Source organism: Dama dama, chromosome 21, assembly GCF_033118175.1.
Source record: "Dama dama isolate Ldn47 chromosome 21, ASM3311817v1, whole genome shotgun sequence".
Lineage (NCBI taxonomy): Eukaryota > Metazoa > Chordata > Mammalia > Artiodactyla > Cervidae > Dama > Dama dama.
In genome coordinates, this window is record NC_083701.1 from 78021722 (window position 1) to 78047156 (window position 25435).

At 42.4% G+C, this 25435-nt stretch overlaps 1 protein-coding gene across 7 annotated transcripts in view; it reads right to left on the reverse strand.

Annotated features, from left to right (window-relative positions):
- Positions 1-25435, reverse strand: part of ENPP2 (ectonucleotide pyrophosphatase/phosphodiesterase 2) — a 127044-nt gene that overhangs the window by 33563 nt on the left and 68046 nt on the right. For 4 of the 7 annotated variants that reach the window (XM_061123867.1, XM_061123864.1, XM_061123866.1 and 1 more), the window contains exons 9-16: positions 21577-21632; positions 16511-16576; positions 15480-15552; positions 10818-10973; positions 8508-8616; positions 5217-5342; positions 1607-1638; positions 307-434 (exon numbers count right to left, since the gene is read on the reverse strand). In XM_061123867.1, coding sequence (XP_060979850.1) covers positions 307-434; positions 1607-1638; positions 5217-5342; positions 8508-8616; positions 10818-10973; positions 15480-15552; positions 16511-16576; positions 21577-21632 — 746 coding nt within the window. The remainder of the gene's footprint in view (positions 1-306; positions 435-1606; positions 1639-5216; positions 5343-8507; positions 8617-10817; positions 10974-15479; positions 15553-16510; positions 16577-21576; positions 21633-25435) is intronic. The other 3 variants (XM_061123870.1, XM_061123868.1, XM_061123869.1) reach the window with 1 other exon arrangement.

A 25435-nucleotide genomic window follows, 5' to 3' on the forward strand; every position in this document is an offset into this window, starting at 1 on the left:
CTTACAGCAATGCAGCTGCCTTATAGAACTACATACAGTGGGGGGGTTAGTCGCTCAGTTGTGTCCAACTCTTTGCGACCCCATGGACTGTGGCCTGCCAGGCTCCTCTGTCCTTGGGATTCTCTAGGCAAGAATACCGGAGTGGGTAGCCATTCCCTTCTCCAGGGGATCTTCCAACCCAGGGATTGAACCCAGGTCTCCCACATTGCAGGCAGATTCTTTACCATCTGAGCCTTCAGGGAAGTCCTCGGGGCTGAGGGGATGGTTATGAAGGTAAGAAACAGGGACTGCCTGTCCCCGAGGTACCTGGCGACGTGCCATCTGCGCTCCACCAGTAAATGGACGTCTTCGATCCTTCTGTTGTTGGCGTAGTGCAAACGTTTGGGAAGGTGCTGTTTCATGTAAGGCTTAAAGTGCTGGTCTGGTTTTTTACACTGAAATATAAACAGACATTGAATTTTGCATGGAGAGTCTTCTGGAAAAGCCCAAGATATTCTCTCCAGAAAGCTGAAGGAGGTTTTAAGTCAAAGGAAAGGCTAATTAGTAAGTAAATGGAATTTGTGACCCCCCTCCCCATCAAATAATAAAAGTGGAAAACACATAGATTCAAACGGGATTAGGTAACGTTGAAGACGAGGCTGTGGTTTTTCCAGTGGTCATGTATGGATGTGAGAGTTGGACTATAAAGAAAGCTGAGCGCTGAAGAATTGATGCTTTTGAAATGTGGTGTTGGAGAAGACTCTTAAGTGTCCCTTGGACTGCAAGGAGATCCAACCAGTCCATCCTGGGGGAGATCAGTCCTGGGTGTTCATTGGAAGGACTGATGCTGAAGCTGAAACTCCAATACTTTGGCCACCTGATGTGAAGAACTGACTCACTTGAAAAGACCCTGATGCTGGGAAAGATTGAAGGCGGGAGGAGAAGGGGACGACAGAGGATGAGATGGTTGGATGGCATCATCGACTCCACGGGACGTGAGTTTGGGTGGACTCTTGGAGCTGGTGATGGACAGGGAGGCCTGGCAAGCTGCGGTTCATGGGGTTGTAAAGAGGTGGGCACGACTGAGCGACTGAATTGAACTGAATGTTGAAGAAGACATGGAATGGTATCACAGAGGGGAGTTAGACATTTTTAAGATATGTCCCTGACTGGTGGGACCGTCACACAGAGCAGCTCAAACCCCAAGGCTTTTCTCAAACACTCTAAGTCCAGGGGTGGGGCGGGGGGTGGGGCAGAGAGGAGGGAGCGGTGAGGTTCACGAGGTCACCTCCTCAGGCGCTTTTAAGCTCTCTAATCTAGAGGGGGAAATGGAATGGGGCCTGCGCGGACCTGGTTCAGAAAGTGCAAGGGTCTGTTTAACCAAGGATGAAGGTTTTTCAGCCCTAATGGCATGATCAAATATTCCCATTCTGGATCATTGCCAAGACCATTAGGGAGCCCGCTGCTGTCCATGGGCCAGGATTTCTGAAAGCTCTTAGGGAAATAAACACACTGGATGGCAGGGTGGTGAGGAAAACGCTCCTCTCATCCTACAGGGAGGTGAGCACAGGAGGCGAGTGTGTGGAAGTTACTCCAAGCGCAGAGTCCCGGGACACGCAACACTTACCGTGAGATTAGCAATAATGACTTTAGGGTCATCTGTTCAAAGAGAGAAGGAGAGAGAGTTCAGAAGTGTTGACAGGAGTCACCGAGAGAAACCAATGTTGCAGCAAGAAACTCAGTCCTTTTCTTTTTCTTCTGGAAGAGTTATTTAGATTTTGTTTCAAGTACATGCAAAACTCTGTGTGGGTATTTAATAGTTTAGTAAGTGAAATACATCAAAATAAGTAGAAATTCCGATGGTAAATGTCCCTGCTAAGTCTGGGTCAACTTTTCTGAAAGGGAATTCCTCCTTTCAGAGCACCAGGATGTTGCTGGGTAAATGGCTTTTTAAAATTCTCCCAGCCGACTCACAGACTTAGAGAACTTATGATTGCCGGGTGGGGAGGTTGCAGGGAAGGGATGGTTAGGAAGTTTGCAATGGACATATACACACCGCTATATTTAAAGTGGACGACCAACAGGGACCTGCTGTAGGGCACAGGGAACTCTGCTCGATGTTACGTGGCAGCCTGGGCAGGAGGGGAGGGGGTTTGGGGAGAATGGATACATGCGTATGTATGGCCAAGTCTCTCTGCTGTCCGCCTGAAACTATAACAGCATTGTTATCAGCTATACCCCAATATAAAATTAAAAGTTAAAACCCTCCTAAAGGGTCCCTCTGGAGCCTGGATTGAGTTTACTTTAAATTAAACATCAGGAACTATCCTGAGGCATTTGGGCCTTTGAATGGAGCTCCCTACGTAGCTGTAGATCTTTGAAACAAGTGACCGTTCACCTTTAAGATGGATCTTCTAATCCACTGAGTTATTTTTTCTAAAGGGAGTTTGGTTCCCTCAGTGATATCACAAGTCTAATGACACGAGTGCCTGCCCCTTCTCCGTCTCTCTCTCACACAGACACACACACACAGACACACACAGACACACACAGACACAGACACACACACACACACATACACACATGTACGGAACTCCTTTTCACTACCAGCAAATAAAGGATATTTTAGTCAGTATCCTGAACTAGCTAAAAGCAAAGCTATGCAAATAATAGCTGTGTGTAAACTGTGGACAGGATTGTATTATCTGAAGGTCCCCTTTTGAGTGTGGGGGAGTGGGGAGAAAGAGGAGATTGTAGGTTGGTTGGATTTTGTTTTGTTTTCCAAAAATTTGCTTCAGCATGTCATTATAGAATCAGCAGAAAAGGAAAGCAGCGTTCGGAAGAGATACGGACAGGCGGGGGGAGCCGTCCCCCGAATGTAAACACCCGCGGAGCAGGTCGTGCCTGTCATTTCCTGCTGCATCCCCCAGGCCCGGGGCATCGTCAGCGTGCAGTAAGCGTGCTAGTCAACAGAAGCAAAGACTTGTGGAGGCTGGTGCAAATACACTAGTAAGCTTGCCTGGCCGCATACATGTGCACCCTTCAAAAACAACGTTCAGAATCTCACTTCTAAAGCTATGAAATTTGAAGATAAATGTGGATTCCCTTCTACTTAAATTGGGCTTAAAATTTAGCTGCATCTTTCAAAGGCAAGCAGATAAGTAACAATGGTAGCCACAACCATTAACCCAGATCGCATCCATTCCACATGCAGCCTCTCTGTAACAGCATTGCAGGTATTGCCTCTCTGGTCACTCACGACAGCTCTGCTGGGGGGCCCACACTGAGCCAGTGGGCATTTAGAAGGTGGGGGGAACGTGCCAACCGGGACCCTGTTGGCAAGCCATGCTTTCAACCTCTACACTCGGTGACCTTGTAAACCACAGTCCTCAAAGGGACCAAACAGAGTGAGTTCATATACTTCAGTAATGAAGAAAAATAATCATTATCTCAGACAAATCCCAGAGAACTTCTAGGAAACAACAAAAGCTTGAGCCCACATGTGAGACACCAAGCCTTCAATCCTGAAACACTCAGCTCTCATGCTGCCAGCCCCCCGAGATGAAAGACGCCCCAGAACAGGGTAGCGGTTAAGGGTCAGCGAAGCATCTGGGTTTAAATCCCAGCTCCGCCACTCGTTAACCATCGCCCTCTCAGCCGATTACTTCATCTCTCTCTGAGCCTTGATTATTACTGTTTATAAGAAGAGATGATAATACCTGTCACACAGGGCTATTGGAAGGATTCAGTAAGATGTGTATATATCTGGCTTAAAACATCATCACTGTAACTACCATTTATTTTGCTTTGACTATGTGCCCAGCACTAATCTAAGTGATAAGTAGAGAAACTAAGTAGAGAATCTCTCATTCACCCTTCCCAACAATCATGTTACTGGTGAGGAGACCAAGGCTCAGTGTTTAGGAAGCTTGCCCACGGTCATAGAGGCCGGCACCCAGTAGAGACTTGAACCCGGATTCAAGCCCGGACGGCCCGTCACTGCTGTCTGTGCGCTTACCCGGCTTCTCTGTGGCCTCTCACGAAATGGATGGACGTGTTTTTTAAGATACAAGACATTTAATTATTGATAGTTACCATTTCACTGGCCTCAGGACAGTTTTTCTTCCCCTCCCCCCAAAAATAACCTTCCTATTACTTTTAGAGATGTCTTGAATATCTTTAGACAAAACCTCTCTTGCATAAGCCCTAGAAAGCAAATACTAAATCAGGAGGTACGCACGGGTCACGCTGGCGAGGGCCAGCCTATCTCCAACGAGCAGAGAAGAGAGGACGCGGAGGGCCGAGAAGGCGCGAAGAGAGGGCAGACACACCCACACTTTTGTTTATTTCTCAGCGTTGCCTGGAGCTGACCTTGGAACACTTCCCATTTGTGTTGACTTAGGAACATCGTTTGGGAAAAACTTTAATTTTCCAAAGCTTTCTGCTTGGTGCCAATGGTTTCTTATTCCCAAGGCTAAAAATGCTAAAGGACTTTTTTTTTCTTTCCAAAATGCCGCATGTCTCTAATAAAACTACAGACTTCTCTAAAGCTAGGTGGTTGGGCAACATCTAAAACATCTTAGCCCATAAATCAAAGTTTTCCGCGGTGACTTATCATAACCCCAATGTGTAAAACAGAAGCGATAAGACTATTCCTGTTTATTTTATTTCTAATCTTTCGGAACAGCTGCCACTTTTCAAGGGCTTCATAGCTTCTCCTGCTGGGTTCTGTCAATCGCTTTCCATAGGTGAGGAGATCCCCTTCATCCAGGCTCCCAGGAAGCTCCAGGCTCTTAGGGGCAGCTCTGCCAACCCTGTCATGGACGCCCTCACTGCAGCTAAAGAGTAAGAGCCTCTGGTTGGAAAGTTCTTCTCTTGTAAACAGAAGTTTATGGTTATACACATGCCTCAAATTAAGTGTATTTTCCACATGATAAAAACAAGAGCAAATATTTATATAATGCTACCAGGGGCCAGGAACTATTCTAAGCGATATCCATAGATTTATTTTCACAACAACCCTATGAGCTAGTTGTTTGTTATCACCACTTTTTTCCCCCTCAGATTAAAAAACAAAAAAACTGAGGTTTAGAGTTTCAATGATTTATTCAGGTTCACTCGGCTAAGAAATAGCAGAGCCAGGCTTTCCCTCAAGTAGTCCAGCTTCAGAGAACAAGCCCCTTCTCACTCCACTATATTACCATTCTAACAACTTAGTGTTTTAAGAGTCAACTTACATTTAGCATGATTGTTGAATTTGGGTCGAATTCTTCCTAGAGTTCCTGGCACTAAAATAATATCATCCACATTAGTCAGGTAATTGCTCAAGAATTCTGTTCTATCACATGTGACATCTTCCATTCCTATAGGAAGGGGGGGAAAAGTATTTTCAGGCAATTATAAAATTAAAATCTCAACACAGACACTAAAGATAATATTCAGGCACAAGTGAAAGTGAGGATCCCTCTCTTGAGATTTCTTAACTTGACTTTGGATTTTTTAGTGCTTCTTTATATAATCTTTTCACCAGACTTTTGATTGAGTCATATCATCTTGCAGCACTAGAAGGCTGAAAATGTATCATCTCAGTTACCATTTTAAGTCATTCAGCAAGAACAAGATAAAGGAAGCAACCATGATCTTTAAAAAAAACAAAAAACAAAAAATGATCATTATGAAAAAGATAAATTCGTTTTAAAAAAAAAATCCCAAATCGCTTTAAACTCTTTCTAGCTGGGAGTGATGCAAATCACTGGAATGTACAGTCCTGTGTCTCTTTTACAAAAATCTCATTTTCCAACTGTCTCTCTTCTCTCTCTAATACATCTCCCGACTTGAGTACATAAGCACCAGTCCTCATTCTGCCTTCACTGGTGGCCTTGGATGTTACTGACCAAACAAGGTCAGTAACAAGAGAGAAGGAAAAAGGTCAACTCCAGTGACCACCCAAACTGAAAAACAAAACAACGCTGTAAACAATGCAATCAGTTACGGCTGAAAGCTAGCAACTAGAACACAAAAAGGGTCTAGGTAGTGAATTTTTAAAATCAACAAATACTATATCTGCCCACCAATGATTTGCTACCTGCCTCTCATCAAAAAAAAAAAAAAAAAAAAAAAAAAAAATTCCTTGATCAATGATAAAAAATAACTAAATAAAAAGAAACTCAAATTTTAGAATGACAAATCATGGGGGCTGGAAGAGAACTTTATTGTCATTTCAGAATTTACGAGATGAGATGAAGCTAGAAAGGTTTAATATATTGCTTTGTACAATCCACTATCTGAATATTCTTTAAGAGGGGGAACATAAATGATTTTTTAAAGGATTCCCTAAGGTTCTGGAATAAACAGAGTGGTCCTGATCTAGTAAAATTTAAATTATCACCTTCTGGGATCCCAGATTCAAACCCCTTCCTTTTTTAAATACAAACTGGAAGGAAGTAACCACAATCTTCAAAGAAAAATCTATTTATACAATTCTTATAAAAAAATATTTAAAAAAAAACCCAGATTGCTTTAAAATATAGATAGAAAAATATATCCCAACATAGCACAAGGGCTATAGATTAGCCTTTTAACATTTAAAATCTCTGGAAGAAAAATTAAAACAGTAGACAGCTATATGTTCTAGTACAATGTCTACTAAGGACTTCCCAGGTGGCTCAATGGTAAAGAGTCTGCCTGTCAACGCAAGAGACGCTGGTTCAATCCCTGGATCGGGAAGATCCTCTGGAGAAGGCAATGGCAACCCACTCCAGTATTCTTGCCTGGAAAATTCCATGGAGAGAGGAGCCTGGTGGGCTGTATAGTCCACGGGGTCCCAAAGAGTCAGACGAATTGCACACGACTGAGCACCTGAGCAGGCACGCACATACAGTGTCGACTAAACAACAGTGTTCATCCAGGAAGGGCAAGTCTCTAAGTATATATGAATGGGAGACTAGAAAGATCTTCCATTTTCTACCTTTCTAAGTCACTTAAGCCACCCCAGTGGTGAAGCATCTCTCTTGCTTTCAACGTGCTTCTCAAGCCTCGTCACCCTTCACCCTCCAGGCTGACTCTGGCAGTGGTGTTGGTGCTCTCATTCTACAAATGAGGAGGCTGACTTGGAGAGCCTTTTAAGTGGCACAGTGTAATTTGAACTCCAATGCAACCCATTCTCACTCCAAAGCTCGGACTCTGAAACGCCAGACAGTGTTACCTTCTAAAAAAGAGAAGCTATGCCGTCTATTCATTTCAGAAGGCTGCCCACCAGCAAGACATGAATTTTATCTAGCCAAGACTTTTACAAGGCTCCAGCGGTGACTCAGTGGAACCCATCTACTTCTTAGACATCTGGCTCCACCATGTGACCAAATGTCCTTGACACCTCTGGGCCACTTAAGTGGAATCAGCTGTGTCACAGGCTCCAAATTCTCTATCCTCTCTGCAGCTCTCCAGCAAGTCAAACTCTTGGGGCACAGTTCTGCAGACAGTCACGTTTAGTCCCTGAAGAAAAGCAAGTTAATCCCAGGGCTCTTTTTTTTTTTTTTTTAATTCTCATAGATCTTTTAGAACATTCTGTAAAGAAAACTTCAGGCCCAGAGCAGCGGTTTGATTGGGGAGATTTATTTGCCCAATCTTAACAGAACCACCGGCTCAACCAATTTTCTTCTTCTAAACCCTCCTAGAAGGGAGCAGCCCGTTTTCCAGAGTCACAGTCTCAAATTGTTAGTTCTGGAATGCAGGAGGCATTCTCTGGAACTCAGTCTGCATACCTGTGAAGTAAGAATGTTCTCTGATGCATCCCTCCCCCAGCTCTATCAATATACAATGTTTATGATGCTCTTGATCCATGAATTTTTCTCCTTTATACAGTGATTTAGAAAACTGCTTCCTAAACTGTTTCTTCCTCTCTTTAACAGTCATCTCTATTGAAACAGGGTCCTCTGCCTTGGGTCTAGAATTCACTCAGTGAATGCAGGGAAATAATTTCCCTTATATGTCACTTCTATAGCAGAAGGCTATGTCTCCACCTTTTCATCATGTTCAAATTTATTTTTTAGCCATGTGAATCATGTGAGCTCCTTTTAGGGTTGTGACTAGCAGTGATATGTCATATTCACAGAGGAAACTCTTACTATCACAAGGGAACTGTCTGCAACTGTTTTTTTTTTTTTTGCACTGCAAGACTTATGAGACTTAGCTCCCTGACCAGGGATTGAGTGAGCCTGGGCCCAGCAGTGAAAACGCCAAGTCCCAACCATTGGACCACCAGGGAATGCCCTGTAACTTTTTAATAAGAGACAGATTTTGTAAGAAAGGCTTTTCCTACAAAGACTAGGAAGATACAGGAAGTCCCTGGTTTTGATTGACATGAACGCAAGAGTCATCTCAGCTCATCTCATAGCTTTGAGTCACGGTCCAATTTCTTTCCCCATCCTAAAGAAAGGGGGAAGGAAGAAAAGGAATACAACCTGGGGTTTCTGGGATTCCCTAACACCACCAGAAACCTTATCTGCTTAGACAAAGGACCAAGGTTTTACCGTGGTCTCCGACAAAGATGACATTGACACAGCGATGCAGCTTCAGCTGTTTCAGTCCGTCCATCAGCTGCCCCACGGTTTTGTCAATGTCCCTGAGAGGATTCGTCATCTGGAAAAAGGAGCAAATTAGTCTCTGAAGGTTTTTTTTTTCCTTTCAGTATCTCAAAGATCTTCTAAACATGCTGGAAAGAAAACTTCAGGCCCAGAGGCAGAGCTTTGTCTAGGGAGATTTTCCTGTCATTCTAAATGGAAACCTGGTCTAAGCACTTTTATTTGTACTCTTTAAGGAAAGTTAAACCTCTCCTCATCCAATCCCTTTCAAGATTCTTTTGACACAAAAATTGAAATATTAAGGACAATTCTTTTTTTAGAAATAAAATGGCCTTTCTAAAATATAACAATGTCCTTTACATCCAAGAATTTTGAGAGTGAGCAGAAAATCAGATGGACAGTTTAAGCTTCTTGACCCCTGAGTGAAATCACTTAGGTTTCGAACCATGGCAAGAAGATGGAGGCCAAGGGAATCAAAAGCAGCTCTGAGGTTAAATGGTAACCTTTCACTAACGATGCCGAATTGGAGCATCATTAACATGATGAGACCCATCTAGTGTTCCAAAAAAACTTAACTGTCAATTTCTGACAATAGATTCTCAAGAGAAGGGCCTCTCCTAGGAAACAAGCTACTCCTTCTCAATTTAGCCCCTTTGAGGCTGATCAGGAGTAAAATACGAATCTGTAAGAGTCCAAACTTAAACAGAAGTGAGTCACTGAGCTTGTCCTAGAAAGTTTCTTATTTAGCCTAATGAAAAATGAAAACTCAGTTCTCCAGAGAACATTTCCAAAGCGTAAGAATCATAACTCATCTCTCAAGTCCTTGCTTCAAATGGCAGTTTCTAACAGCAAAAAAGTGAAAGAGTTATTCACTCAGTCATGTCCAACTCTTTGCTACCCCATGGGCTGTAGCCCGCCAGGCTCCTCTGTCCATGGGATTTCCCAGGCAAGAATACTGGAGTGGGTTGCCATTCCCTTCTCCAGGGGGTCCTCCTGACCCAGGGATCAAACCGCGGTTTCCTGCATTGCAGGCAGAGTCTTTACTGTCTCAGCCACCAAGGAAGCCCCATAGCATGAATGTCCCCACGTATTACAGGTACTGGGGACGTCCCTCTCAGCTCTGGGCAATAGAGAGACTTTCAAGAAACACCCCATCAGCCAAACACCTGACAGTACTTTAGCCGACTCTGACAACTGAGCTACAGTCACACACATCCACTCAAGATGTGAACAGAAGGGATCCACATATCTTCTTTCCTCAGACACATAATGTTATCTTCCATTGGCATCTTCTCAGAGGACTCAGGATCTTCCCTCATATAATGTCATCAGTAAAGTCAAGGTGTAAATTTGTTTTCCTCTATGACAGAAGTCAGTATTTCAAATTCTGTCCCGAGGAGTAAGTCATGAGAGAAAGTTTCAGAGCGATGTATGCAGCGTAATCTGAAGAGACTAACAGAGGGTGGACAGGGGCATTTGCTTCTGAGGAAACCATGCTCTCCTCTAAGACCTTCATTTAGACAAAGAAATACCAAAGCACAACCTGTATCAAGCCCTGGCAACAGATTAATTTCCTTTGGTCAACAAGATGACTCAGGCTAAAACCCAGAACCTACTTCTCAGTGATCAGTTCAAACAATAAATTAGATAGTGCCTTGGCGGTATCTGAAGGTGTCTGGAAAAGTAACAGCCTAAAGGCTGTTGTGAAGGTAATGAAGAGAACACGCTGCCCACATCTCTACAAGAAAACGCACCCGCCTCTACCCACCCATTGTCTCCTCTCTCCTTCCATTTCACCTCTTTCCATCTATCACCTAAGACTGCCTCTGAACTCGGAACAGACTGCTAACCTAATCCCGTACTCTACTGAGTTCTAATCTACACCGTCTTTGAGGATTTCCCCAACTACCTTGCTGGGTTGTTCTCAAGAACCAAGGTTACAAACAACTGTGACAAATTCTGTGGAAAAGTGCAAGCAAAACCAACAGCTCTCTTAACACTCGTTCAAGCCTAAATGTTCACATTAGTTTGGGGGCAACTAACTCTAAAGAAAGTAGAAGGGTGTTTGTTTTTTGGCTGAGTTCAAGAACGCTTCACATGAGTGCTAACCTCTGAAGTACTATATTCTTCTGGACTCAAAGCCAAGGAAGACGCACCAAATGTTTTCTGAAATGCATTCAGCTGATTTTCAAACCAAGGCACTGAAGGGAACCTCCAGGGCTGCCCGCCACAAATCTTTGGAACAATAGATAAACTTACTTTGTCCTGACGAGCTTCCGCAGCATAATGATCCATCCTATGTACTTTTCTTCTTCTTTTCTTTGGAGGAGTAACTGGTCTTTCCTGTCTCCTCTTAGGGGTAACCTTCCTCTTAGGTCTCTTAGCCGAAGTAAAAGGTGAACCATAACTACTCTCCTGTACTGGCGGATAGAGATGTGTGGACTCAGAAGCCGTCTGTCCCTCTGGGTCAGATAATAAAGCTCACATTTTGCCATCTAGGCTCAGTGAAGTCTTAGTTAAAAAACAAAAAGCAAACTAAGACTCCTTCTGAAGTGATTAAAAAAAAATTGGTATGAGGGGTGATTTGGGGAACTCTACAGAGAGAAGCCTCCTAAACTGAACTCGATGTTGCTGTCACAGCTTCTTCACTGAGAACAAAAATATAATTTAAGAGGATCTGGTCGTGTGATCTCTTTTGGCTGAGGAGCCTACTCGTGGATACACCTGAAGGTGACACAGAGTTCTGTATTCCACAACTCCTGCGTCATGGAGAGGCTGGTCCTTGGTTATGAGAAACTCTCCATTTATAAAGTACTCGCTGAAAAATAAATACTAATCACTCAGTCATTTCAAGGTGCAAAGGGATTCATGGATGTAGTTTCAATTCAGATTCAGACAGGTATCTATTCAGACCACCAAATATATCCATGCAACTGTCACCTTCCTTGGAAAGGATCAGGAAAAAAAATTTAAACCAAGGATGAAATGAAACATAAATACCAAACAAGCCTCCTTGGTCATGAATATACCGATATTTCCACAAATCAGGAGAGAGCTTCCCACTGATAATTTGGGTTTCTGGTAGAGAGGAACTCTAAGCCAAGAAATAATCATAAATAAAATTGTCATTAAAAAAAAAATTCTCTCATAAAATTAGATAAAATACAAAAAGTCATCAAGATCTCTTCATCTTAGTATATTTATATCAAGAAAGAGTCTACTTATCCTCTTTCTGTTAGAAATTCCCCTCTTGGTAGTGGTCTGGAAGGTAGTGACTGTACTATGCATCTTGTTTTGAACATCTCTTGGGTGGTAAAGGCTGATACGTAAACTGAGGAAAGATAACCTTTTCGGACTTCCAAATGCTGGAGAAAAACAAGCTGCTGATGTGCGGATGGTGCAAAGGTGACTTAAAGCAGCAAGGCCTGCCGTCCACCTAGCTGATCTCTCTCGGGGGGACTGTTCTGAGAATCATTCAGATGCAAGAAGGGGCAAAGGAGGGGTGATGTTAGTGTGTCCCGGGACGCGTCTGCCATGCGGTGTCGCTGTGTCCAGAGCAAGCACTGCAAAGACACTGCCGTCCCATCCTCTCTCCCACAGAGGATGGACAGACACAGCACCTCCCCAGACTCTGGTTTGGTTTGCTTGCTTGTTTTTAAATGCTTCCGGTTTAGCCAATTCCCCATGAGATGAGAAGCAAAAGGAAAAAGAGAGTTTACCATTTCATGGTCACCAAACACATTCAGCTAGCGCTCAAGTCTGCCCATCAGACACTCGGCCATTTGCAAGAGACCTCAACATTCCAAAGACTCCAGAGGCGAGCCCTTCCAATTGCAGGGGGTTAGAGGAGCAGCGGGGGATTTAGTCAAAATGAGTTTCCATCCAGGGATTATACGGCACGTATTTCCTTCTTCGAATGTTAGAGGTAGACGGAAGCTAAGTTTTCACTGACCAGCCATACTTTAGTCTGACTTTAGAAGATTGAGCCTGAGGTTATTAAAAGGATGGGAAGGAGAGGGGGCAAATGTCCCTGCTTTTCAGAAGGATACTTTGCCGTCTGAAGGTAGTAACTAGCCAGCCAAAGCTCTGCCTCCGGGCCTGAAGAGCAGCCGAACCAAGAGTCACGGAGAGAAGCACAGAAGGTCAAAGGTTACGCCAAAAACCAAAAGCAAGCATGTTTTCAGAACATTCACCATTACGCTATGAAACCAGGAGTGATACGCCACTGCCTGGAGCTACACGCCCCACGTGTGGTCATCTCATTTAATAACCTTTGCGAATCATCCTGAAAAAAGTATACTCAAATATCAGGCGAAGAAAGCACAGACGTCGGCTGTACTGGAGCAGACGACATGCTGCCAGATTTAATCAGTCTGATTGAATTTCAGATGCAAGGCATGTTCTCAACAGACGTAAAAGACAGCATGTTACTGATTTCAACAATAATCTTTCAGCCAGTATAGTCTTTGTATGCCCGATAAAGACAAGTGAGAAATATATATTATGAGGTAGATAAACCAATTCTGTCTACCACACACACAAAAAGAGGTTTTTCTGGCTTTGGTTTCATGTTTGAAAAGTATAAACTGTTTTGTGTTTCTCTCAGTAAAAAAATAAGATTTCTAGAACCAAATGAGAATTAGTTGAAATCTGAAAATACCCCTTTCCTCTTAAGGGAAGAAAGTGATCAAGTTCTCAGGTTATCGTAACAGAAGGTACATTCCAACATCTCATCATAAATGTTTTACCCCGTGGATATATGAGAATATCCCAGTTATAAGAAGCATTAGTACTAAAAAGAACAAAGCAAGAATCCTTCTAACTCTCAATTCAGAAATACTCAGGAAAAAAAGATTTATATGTTTATGAGAATCCTAAACCTAGAACCATCATTACAGCCAATTAAAGCATCCTGTATTATGCTTTATTTATCGCTGCTCAGTACTTTAAAAAAACTTTTAATTCATTTCTCGATCAAAACACACACACACTTTCAAGTAAGTAATTATAACTTAACTATGTATATGAGAAATCCAGAGATGTTTGTGGATAAAGAACATTCATTGCTAAGCCTTATAACTTTTAAGGAAATGAAAATTATAAGAATTATACCTTCTCTGTATTGTTAAAAAGTCACCTTTTGACATAAAGAAAATGTTCTGTGCGGTTTGAACACGGCTGTTAATGGATCACTTTGCTTATCTCCTGTACTACAGGAGAGTTTAATGGTTTTCTGGTCTGGGAGTCAGAAGTTACATTTCCAAGTATACTTACCAGCCAAGCAACTGGAGCAGCCCTCCTAAGTACCAGCCTCTTGCTTTTTAAAGAATGGCTACACCCATCCCTGTTTGCCTCTGTTACAGAGTCTTTTAGGGATACTATTATCCAAGCAAAAGTGAACCTTTAATTGGGCACATGGAACTGCTTAGGGCTTGGTGTGTGTGTGTGTGTGTTTTTAACATCTTAATAAAATGCGGCTCCTTTTGTTCACTTTAGATTAATCTCAAAGAAAATCATCCTAAGGATAAAACGGCCATGCTTGCTCTGGCAAGAATAAGTTCTGTGTTTCATGTATGCAGATGTTTGTCTCGTTTTATCATTTGTGTTTCATAATCATGTGCAGTGGTTAAACATCAAAGGAATAGGAAAAAGAACATAGAACTTACATGACTTCAATGATTTAAGGCAAACTAAGAATGGTTTCACATAGCCGCTAGTTTCCAGAGCTTAGAGAAATCACCACTGAACTGATGCTAAAGCATTCAGAAGTATTTATGGTTCTCAGTATTTACTGCCTTTGTTTAAACATCCTGCATTTTGATCAAAAATACTTAAGCCAAGACAAACTTATCTGTATTTCCTTAGTCATTCTTATGCTGAACATGAGAAACTTAATTATAGCCAACAGTGCTGCCATTGGCTATCTGAGAACAAGAGGTATTTTCCATCATCGAAGAGTTTGTGAAATAATTTCTCATCCAAAATCAAGTTTTATTATGTTGATGTAGACCTCAGCACCCCAGGAAGAAAGAGTGGTGGAAAACATTTAAAATATTAAAAGATTTAGATTCGCAAATCCCAGCATATTTTAAAATGATCTATGCTGAAGTACTGGGGAAATTTCCATCACTTGATAAAAGAGCAACATAATAAAATCTCACCATGCCTTTTCCACCTCCAGAATTTGGAGTTCTCCAGCATACTACCTTACAAACTGACCTACTACGATTCCCGAGTGTTTGCTATAAGGGTGTCACACTGCTTTGCTAAACAGATTCATTCCATAGTGTTTTTCTCGCAATTAAGAATTTGTTTCACTTTAGGGGGTGAGGGATATGTTCATAGTCTTGATCCTGGTGATGCTCTCACAGGTATATGCCTATGCCGAGATTCATCAAACAACAGTGCCCAGTGCTACAGTGTTTTCCAGGTCACCTGCACCTGCAAAGGCCACTGAGCTGACCTAGCCTCTCTGACCCGCACTGCCTTTCTAAGGGAGTTGAAATTCAGTCGCACCGCCTTGCAATGCAGGTTGCATCTCTAGATTCTTTTCCACTCCTATTCCGGTGACGGCAAAGGCCAGCCCTTCCCGGTCCTTCGTCTTCTGACTGATGCCTGCAGGACTGGAACCTATGAACACCAAGTGGCTGGAATATATGAACACCAAGCTGGAAGATAGGAACACCCTCCTATGAACACCAAGTTTAGGATATGCTTGCATAACAAATCAATCTGAAATGAAGTTCCTGTAAGAAAAACAGGTATGTTTAAGATTCTTTTAAATGTTTTCACTGTTGTAGTTCTTTGACTCTGTATCTACCGTACACACTAACACACTAAGAGACTTTGTGCAAATCCTGAAGTCAGGTAGACGAGGCAGCCCAGGGACACAGGCTCTCAGGCAGAAGATAAGCTACTAACCTCAGGGCCAAAGGGGCCATACTTGTGTCCAGAGAAATCAGGCTGTTCGGAATAGAAGGCATAGACTGAAGGCCTAGGGGAAAATTGGAAGGTTCAGAATCTCCCCCAAACCACACACAACAAAGAATATCACTTATCCCTACACATTACCAAAACATCCTTGCAAATCGAGTTAATCACTCAACCACTGTTAGTCTTACCATGAAAAAAGTCTCTTTCTTGTTTTTTTTTTTTCTGTTGTTTTCTATTATTTCCACATCCACCACCCTCTACACCACCCCCACTACCTGGTTACTACCTTCAGGAATAAAAACTCAAGAGGAAAATCTGAATGCAAACTCAGGTCTTTGATCCCTAAGATAATAGAACCCAGTGAGAGTTCACGGGGCCATGCAATCTGCAGCCTGAAAGAACAACTCCATTCAAGTGAAAATAATCAGCCTTCTGGATTGGGAGTTTGGGATTAGCGGATGCAAGCTATTATCTACTGAATGGATAAGCAATCCTTACTGCTTATATAGGACTGTTTATATGTACAGCACGGGGAACTACAGTCAACATCCTGTGATAAACCATAATGGAAACGAATATGAAAAAGAATGTGTGTATATACACATACATATAAAATGCATACCTGAGTCACTGTGCTATGCAGTAAAAACTAATACACTGTAAATCAACTACACGTCGATAAAATAAAACCTTTCCAAAAGTCAGTCTTCGTGCTTTCCCAGTTCTTGGGATGCTGCTGGTTTATTTACCAAAGCCAAGAACTCCCTCAAGCCCTGCTGTGGTGACCAAGATTAACAGCTGGAGTAGTTCACGTAATTAAACTGTCCTCAGTCACCTACATCCACTGTGCCCTAAATCCCTCTTAGGGAGGTCGCCTTTAAGGCTCAGAACTGCAGAACCAGTAACAGCGGCAGACCTTGGCTGTGCCCCTACTGCACAGCCCATCAGGTATTCACCCAGTTCCACCCCGAGGCAGAAACGCACTCACGCAGGAAGGGAGCCGGGGAGGGGGCAGATACCTTTCGTGGTCCGGCAGGGTCAGCCACTGCAGGATGGTCAGTATTCTCCGCTCGTGAGGGATCACCCTGTGGGGCAGCAACCAGCAAGCGTGAGGTCAGGAGGCATCGCTACCGACTGCAGCCTGCCGAGCGCCTGCCCCTGCACCCAGGCCAGCGGCTCTCTACTTACCACCATCTGTTTTCACTTCAGTGAAGTAAAAGATCCCTTTTCCAATTAGTGTTTAAATGTCCGTTTCTATTTGCAACAGGTCATGTTGCTCAGCCTCGGCCGCAGAAGACAAGACTGGAAACTCTGATTCACAGTCAAGTGAAGAATCTGCCTTGCTCACAGAGGCTTGGCTGCAGACGAAAAGGACCCCGGACTCGGAACCCTTGCTATTTAGTGGGTAAAGCCATTAGCTGTGGCCACCAAGGGACCAGGACTTGTATCCCCGGTCTGCCTTCGGCTAGCATGACCTCTCTTGACCTCCAGGCTTCTCTGACCTCTCAGCCTCAGTTTACTCACCAGTAAAATAAAGATGACGGTAACACACACTGCATGGCTCGGCTGTGAGGATGGAACAAGGCAGGACGGGCAAAAGGCACGCACAGTGCTTAGCACACAGTGAGTGCTAAAAGCGTTCTTACTTTCATTAACGATCAAGATTAGTCACCATGCTATCTCAAAATAGCTATGTGACTTAAGAAACATTGTGGAATCTGAAACTTTAAGTTCCTCATCTATAAAATAAGGGGTTAGGAAAGGTATTCGGGAAATTCTCTTCTAGCTCTATAAAAAATCTATCAAGAATAGGCACATATAATTATGAGACTGACGAAAAGGGTATAATCTTCATCCACAATGACTTTGTGTTTAAGTCTCATGCCTCTGTTGAATTATAATTACCCTCAGTCTGGCACTCATTTCACTGTAGCACTGTATCGTGGGCTGACTTAGTTACATTACGATGCTCACAAGCTGAGTGATGTCTTTATGGGGAATTTTGCTTATTCTTTCCTAAAAAGAAGCATAACATACTTTTCTGCTCCCTCATCCAAGATCAGACATTGGAGCATGTTTACAATAAATTTAAACTGAAGCCCAAATTTAACTGTGGATAGTAAAAATGATTGTGGCCAAGAGTGAACCTTAATGTAAACTGTGGTCTCTGGGTGACAGTGATGTGTCCATGGAGGTTCCTCATTTGTGACCAGGGTACCACTCTGGTGGGGGATGTTGGTGCTGGGGGAGGCTGTGCCCGTGTGGGATGCGGATGGAGGTATTGGGTTGGACAAAAAAATTGTTCAGGTTTTCCCCTAAGATGTTATGGAAAAACCCGAATGAACTTTTGGGCCAAGCCAATATATGGGAAATCTTTGCTCCCACTGTTCAGTTTTACTGTGAACTTAAAACTACTCTAAAAAATTAGCTATTAAAAATGTATCATGGGATACTGGGTGAGCCATTTCAGCTCTCAGTTTTGGTAGACACGAGCATGGGCTAGCCGGGGGAAAGACAGACCTTCCGAGTCACGGCAGACCGCTAGCGTTGGCAGCTCCACTCAGCAACCTCCCCCAGAGTCTGCCCCTCCCGCCCCCATCAACACCACCCTTCCCTGAGAGACGCTGGGTCTGCCATTCTGCTCTCTGACCACTTCTCTGCCTAGAACTATCCTACCAGCCCAACAAAATCATGTTTACCATAAAACAAGTTCTCATTTATACAAATTCCAATGCTACTGAACAAACATGATCTTGTTTATTATATCCTATAATTGAATTAGAAGTAGGCAAAGCCAAGCCAGGTTAATCGCTTGAGGTATTTAATTCCTCAGCCTTAGAAATCCCCTGTATCTGAACAAAATAATCACATATTTTGAATTCTTTCCTAACTTAAAAGAAAAGCGAATATCGTGGTCTTTTCATTGTGCCTTACTTCACTACCTACCTACAAGCTACTTTATTTTACGTAATTGGTGTTAAGTCACAAAGATGGATTCTGAAGGACTCACTTGATGCTAATAGAAAAATACAGATTAACAGAACTTGTTTCAAGCTCAGACTGCTCACCCTTTAAATGCCTTCTTTGGACGGGGTACTTGACAAGTAGGGGAAGAAACATCAGCTCTGAGGTTTACATTGGTGATGTGACTTTGGCAAGCTACTTAACCTGCTGTTGCTCTATAAAATGAGCTGTCTTACAAGGTGGCTGTAAGGATTAAAGCACTCAGAGGCGTGTCTGGCACCTTGAAAAATGTGGGCTTCTATCGTTACGGACTGGATTCGTGTGTGTGTCAGTTGCTCAGTCGTGTCTGACTCTGTGCGACCCCGTGGACTGCAGCCCGCCAGGCTCCTCTGTCCATGGACTCTCCAGGCAAGAACACTGGAGTGGGTTGCCATTTCCCTTCTCCAGGGGATCTTCCCGACCCAGGGACTGAACCCAGGTCTCCTGCACTGCAGGCAGATTCCTCACCATCTGAACCATCAGAGGACCGCTGGATTCACGGGCCCATAGAAATGATACGCTCACTCATGAAATATCTGTTAAAAGCATATTACATTCAAGGCATTTGTGTGAATATAAATAAAGATACAAGACGCTCCTACCAAAAAAAAAACCCAATACGGAAGAGTTGCCATTCTCTGCTTGGAGAGAGAAGCAGGTGATCATCATTTTCTGGGCGAGGGCATGCGTGTGGTGAGAGCGTGAGATGAGCATGTGGGGGCCTAAGTATCCACTGAAACCATAACCTTAGCCACAACACTTTACCTGTCTAAGCCTTGGCGTTCTGATCACAAACGTGAGGAGTCACACAGAGTGGTCTCTGAGTTTCCCTGTAGATCTAAGACTGCCTTTATGAAAAAGCCTCAGAGACTAGAAAAGACACGGCCCCTAGCCATGAATGTTTAAAATCTGATGCAGACACAGTACAAACAGATCTGACAAAGGAAGAGTGTACTCCAAACAGAAAGGGATTCATGCAGTTGTCTTCACCATTACCAGTTGATACAGGGTTTCTCATGCGACCAAGCACATTAGACATGTTACAAGAAGAAAAGGAAATAGGAAAAAAAAAAGGAAAATGAACTAGATGAGGTATTCAGTGTTAAAGGGGAACAAATTACCTTAGGTCATACATAGATAGCCGTTGTCTGGTCATTGTTGAAAGAGATAATGTGAATAAGAAAACAAGTACCATTTGTTGGCTATTCTCTATGTACTAAGTACCCTACTAAGGACTTTAAGCAAGTTAATTCATTCTATCTTCATGACTCCCTAGGGCGAAGACACTATCATTCCCATTTAAAGATGAAGACATTGATTTGTCAAGCGATTAAAACATTTGTCCAAGGTCAGCAACCTACTGAGCAGCAGAGCTGGGACTGGAATCAATCCGACACCCATACATAAAGGGACTACTGCTCTGAGCATGAGTCGACAGTAAAGAACATAATGGAGACACAGCTGAGCATGATTCTGAAATGAAATACTATCATTTGAAAAGCAAGGCTAATTCAAGGTTGCAGAATGGAACCAGGTTAAAAAGATGACTTTCAAAGTCCAAGTCTATGGTTTGAATCTGCTTAAATTTGAAAATTTTCAGTATGGATGATGTGTAGATTTCCTTGACATATATTCCAGTAAATACCTGGAAGTGTGACCTTTTTTTTTAAGTTCTAAAGGCATTTTTTTTTTTAAAGAAAGAAAGAAAATGAATCCAAGTCACTTCCAGGATACAGAGATAAAGGAAGAATAGTCTGAGTAGCAAAGCAAAACTACAGAAGTCTTTGGTGCACACAAAAGCTACCTTCTTGTAAGGTCTGAAATGGGTGGAGAAAGTCACCATTCAGAACCAGAACACTAAGCCTTTTCAATGAAGCTCTGCAGCAGTTTCGGGGGGTAAGGGTGAGGACTAAGTATTAATTATACTGTTGGTGCCTCTCCATTCTGCCAGCCAAGTATGTTGTGGAGAAGAAGAAATCACTTCTAAAAGCATCAATGACAGCCAAGGGTTAAAAAATGTTATGCATAAGATTAAGCTGGTAAATCAACATGTCACTTCTAACATGCACATTTTCTCAGCCAAGAAGATCTCTTTTTAAAAAGGGGAGCGGGAGACTCTTAAGGGACACTGTCTGTCTTAGCTTCAAATCACCAAACGCAATTTCAATTTAGCACTTCAAACCTGAAAAAGCTACCTTTCTTCCTGAATTTTGAGAATATAGATGGTACCATTCTGGATTAATCTGAACCTGTGATTGCTCTCAGCACTCTACTATTACAGAATAGTCAGATTTTTGTTACGGCATAAGAGGCAAATATGGAAACAGCTTTAGGTGGTTTAAAAAAAAAAACAAGATGGAAAGAACTTCTCAGTGGGAACAAAATTCCCATGAAAGTTGAAACAGATTCTTTCTCTTACTAAGGAACCTCAAACATAATCAACATGTTGACACTTTTATTAGGTAAGTTTCATCTTAAGACTGTTTCATGAACATTAACTACTAATCCGCCCCATCACCTCTGTGGGGAAGAGAAGCAGTTTCTTTTCTCTATTAAGGAAACCCTGGAGCTCAGTAGGAAAATGAGGGGGAAACAGAGACTTCCTCTTGGTCTCCTGTCTGAAGTTTCCAGTCTCTGGACTACTACATCAGCTGTTCAACAACACATTTGAATTTTAAAGCTGTGAACCAAAATAAATATAGAATGTTGTAATACATTTATAGAAAATGATAACTCAAATCACAGCGATAAATAGTTTGAGAAATATACATTCCCTAGGTGCCAAGTTACCAAAAATCTACAAACAGGAACAGAAGACTCTAAAGGATGACTAGATGTAGAAGAGAAAAATCTTCCTTCCATTCCATTAAGAAAAGATGGGGGGAGAGAGAGAGAGATGGGGGAGGGAAAGAGAATCGAGATGGAAAAAGAGAGACAGGATCCCCCCCAAAATACCTGGAGGGTTATCTTGAGTCAGAAAGTACTAACATTTACATTTAAATGAAATCAAATTGAATGAATGTGTCTTAAACTAAATCATAACTATAATTTTACAAACAGTGACAAAATAGAGGTAACTTACACAGGCCAGAAGAATGTCCCAGCATTCACCCCTTGCTTCGTGGCTGTAATCCATAGCTAATGAGGAAAATATAAGAGGCTTAGAACATGTTTTGACTTTTGGTCAAAGAAGAAAAAGGTTTTAAAATATATTAGCTCAGACATCTTAAACTTTACCCATACCCTACCATAAATCTCCCAATATTTGCAACTTTTTTTTTTCACATCTGGAAGTCAGAATTATTCTTTCCATAAATGTTATTCAATACATTCTCTGCAAAAGCTTTCAAGCTCTGCTATGATTATAGTGGCTTTAAAAAAAGCAACCCTTATTTCATCTCAAGAGTCTCTTCTGTACCTGTCCCTTCTGATCATCGTTTTGAACATTTCACTTTTACGGCAGAATTCTGCTCATCAAAGGACCTCAAGTGACCGTATGTTTCCTTGACTGTTGAAAGCCTAGAGAGAACCCCAGTTTGGCACACAGATGCCCAGATCGCGGAACCCAGCTTTGCCTTATTTTATACTCAAAGAGGTGAATGAAACGGGGCTGGGGAGGAGGATTATTTTTTATCCTGGATTTCTGCTTGCACCTTTTACTTAGCCTTTTAGTAAATGGAATTTTAGGAGTGAGTTCCTAGGGTAAGTTAGGTGACCCAAGCATGTCATTAAGTCTTCTAAAATATTCTTTTCAGGGACTTCCCTGGTGGTCCGTTGGTAAAGATTCTGCAATTCCACAGCAGGGGGCGTGGGTTTGATCCCTGATCTGGGAACTAAGATTCCACATACTCCATGGTGTGGCCAAAAATATGTAGGTACATAGATAGAGTGTATATAACACATACAAATATGTAGATAGATAGAGTATATATAATACATACAGATATGTAGATAGAGCATATATATAATAGGTACAATATGTAGATAGATAGAGTGTATATATAATACATACAAATATGTAGATAGAGTGTATATATAATACGTACAATATGTAGATAGATAGAGTGTATATATAATATGTACAATATGTAGATAGAGTGTATATATAATACATACGAATATGTAGATAGAGTGTATATATAATACGTACAATATGTAGATAGAGTGTATATATAATACGTACAATATGTAGATAGAGTGTATATATAATGCGTACAATATGTAGATAGAGTGTATATATAATACGTACAAATATGTAGATAGAGTGTATATATAATACATACGAATATATAGATAGAGTGTATATATAATACATACAATATGTAGATAGATAGAGTATATATATAAATACATATGAATATGTATACACATACATAGTACCCGGGCTTCCCAGGTGGCACAGTGGTAAAGAACCCGCCCGCCGATGCAGGGGACACAGAGACATGGGTTCGATCTCCGCATCAGGAAGATCCCCTGGAGAGGAGGGCATGGCAGCCCACTCCAGTGTTCTTGCCTGGAGAATCCCATGGGCAGAGGAGCCTGGCAGGTTACCATCCACAGGGTTGCAAAGAGTCGGACACAACTAAGTGGCTCAGCACACACGTGTGCACAATGACTATCTATGTGTGTGTGTACACACGCTTCCTAGCTCATGCTGTGGGGGCAGAAGCTATGGCAGTTAAGACCCTGACCGTGGGGACCGGTTACTTGGATTTCATGCCTTGCCTCTGTCACTTACCAGCCATGTGATCCTCCAGGAAGCTAAGGCCTCTACATTTCTTTAAAGTGTAGATAATATTACCTAGCACATGGGATTGTTCTAAGCTGTAATGAATTAACATGTGTAAAGTCCTTACAAACATTTGGTAAACCTGGATCAATTTTCATCTTAATTATTAAACAAGAATGGATATGAATATAATTGAGTTATTTCAGGTCACTGAAAACAACTTAGGACAGCCTGTGTCCCGCTGGACAGAAGTCTGAGAGAAGAAACCCCTTCGCTTGAGAAGGCAAACAGGAAAAAGAAGTGTGGCTTGGTTTTTCACAGGACCCCAAACAAAAACGGTCCAGGAATTGCGATCCCCCTCCTTTCTGGTTTCAACGTCTCCACATTTTGACAGTGTTTTATTTACTCCAGTTAAAACTTTTGTTTTGGGGGGAAAGGGGCAATTTGGAGGTGTGGGACATGCAGAAGTTTGGCCACAGTTTCAGGAAGGCCAGGAACGCCTGGCCGAGGAGAATCACGCGAGGACTACCAGGCCCTGGGGGAGCACCGCAGACCCCCAGCTCCCACAGCAGAGCAGCCGCAGCCGGCGAGCGAGGGGCAGGTAGGGGCAGACACGCTCTTAGACTCCTGGAGGCCCAAGCTGCCGGCAGGCGTCGTCAGCAAGAAAGAAGGGCCGTCCTCGTCCCGCAGGGATGGACCAGAGAGGTCAGGACCTCAGACCACGCTGAGCACCACCCAGGAGGTTGGTCCAAAGTACCCGTCGGATACAACTGAAGCGACTTAGCACGCACAACGCATCTTCCACTCTACAGGTCAACTCCAGCTTATCCCCAGGCCAGTGAGGACTCAAGTGGGTCCTCATTCACTCATTCATCATTCATCCTCGTGCCAGCGCCTCCTCGAGCAAGAAGATGAACTCAAACTGAGTGCTGGACATCCTGCAGGCGCCTCAAAACCACCTCAGATTCTAGACAGGTCCGTTTCTGATATTGCGCTCAGTTGTGTCCGACTCTTTGTGACCCCATGGACTATAGCCGCCAGGCTCCTCTGTCCATGGGATTCTCCAGGCAGGAACACTGGAGTGGGTTGCTGTGCCTTGCTCCAAGGGATCTTCCTGGCCCAGGGATCGAACCCACGTCTCCTGTGTTTCCTACATTTGGCAGGCGGATTCTTTACCACGAGCACTATCTGGGAAGTCTTTTTTTCTTATAATAAGTGATCTTTTTGCATACTTATTTTCATTTCAGAGACATAAGCTTAATGCATCATAGTCAAGCAACTTCCTAAAAAATCTGGTGCCTTATTTCCAAGGAAGTTGTATTAAGCAATATTTGGTAGACATGAAGTGTAAGATAAATCTGGGGTTTTTTAATGGAATTTTTTTTTTTTAAATACAGCTTTGTCAAGAGATGACCCTACACTTTCAGAAGCTGTCTTATGGGATACATGCTGAGGTTGGCATTATCTGAGCAACAGAAAGCCCTATGAGTAACTTTTAGCTTCCTAACCCTCGGGGGAAATATCACCAAAGGAGTCTTCACAATGGTATAAGGAACGGGAACTGAGAGGGATGACAGATGTGTGTTAAAATTATCCTGGTGGCAAAATCAGGATTGTTGGTTCTGTATACTTTTCTGTACTTAAAATTTTTGCAGTGACAACATCTCGGTAATTAGAGAAAAAAATTAACCAATTGTTAAAAAAAAAAACAATGACAATGTGAACTACGAAGACAAATTAAAGGTAAATTTTTTCTTTCTTTCTTCATTTCTTTCAAGAGAAGTGATTTCTCCCTGCTCCTGGTAAAAGTCATGTTGGCCATATTTTCTAAAAGAAAATTGGGATCCTGACCAGAAAAGTGCAAAAAGTGAACAAATAAGAGAGAATACTTGAAATTTAGAAAAAAAGTTTTTTAAATCTCAAAGGAAAGAATCCTAGCAGTAATGAAACTGGTCTGTCAAAGATCCGGCAAACAGTATGAGACTGAATGCATAAAGTTTCTGAAGTTAAACCAGATCATGAGCAGCTATAAAAGTTCCTTTGCAAGTTATACATATATATTATATTTCAGAACCCTGAAGTTAAATCTAGTAATTACAGAGGAAAAAAAGTGCAGTAAAATGTTGGTCCAAAGGAAGATACATGAAAAGGAGCCTCCTGAGCTATAAAAGTGGGGGAGAGTCACGAAACAGACATCATAAAACTAGTTTCT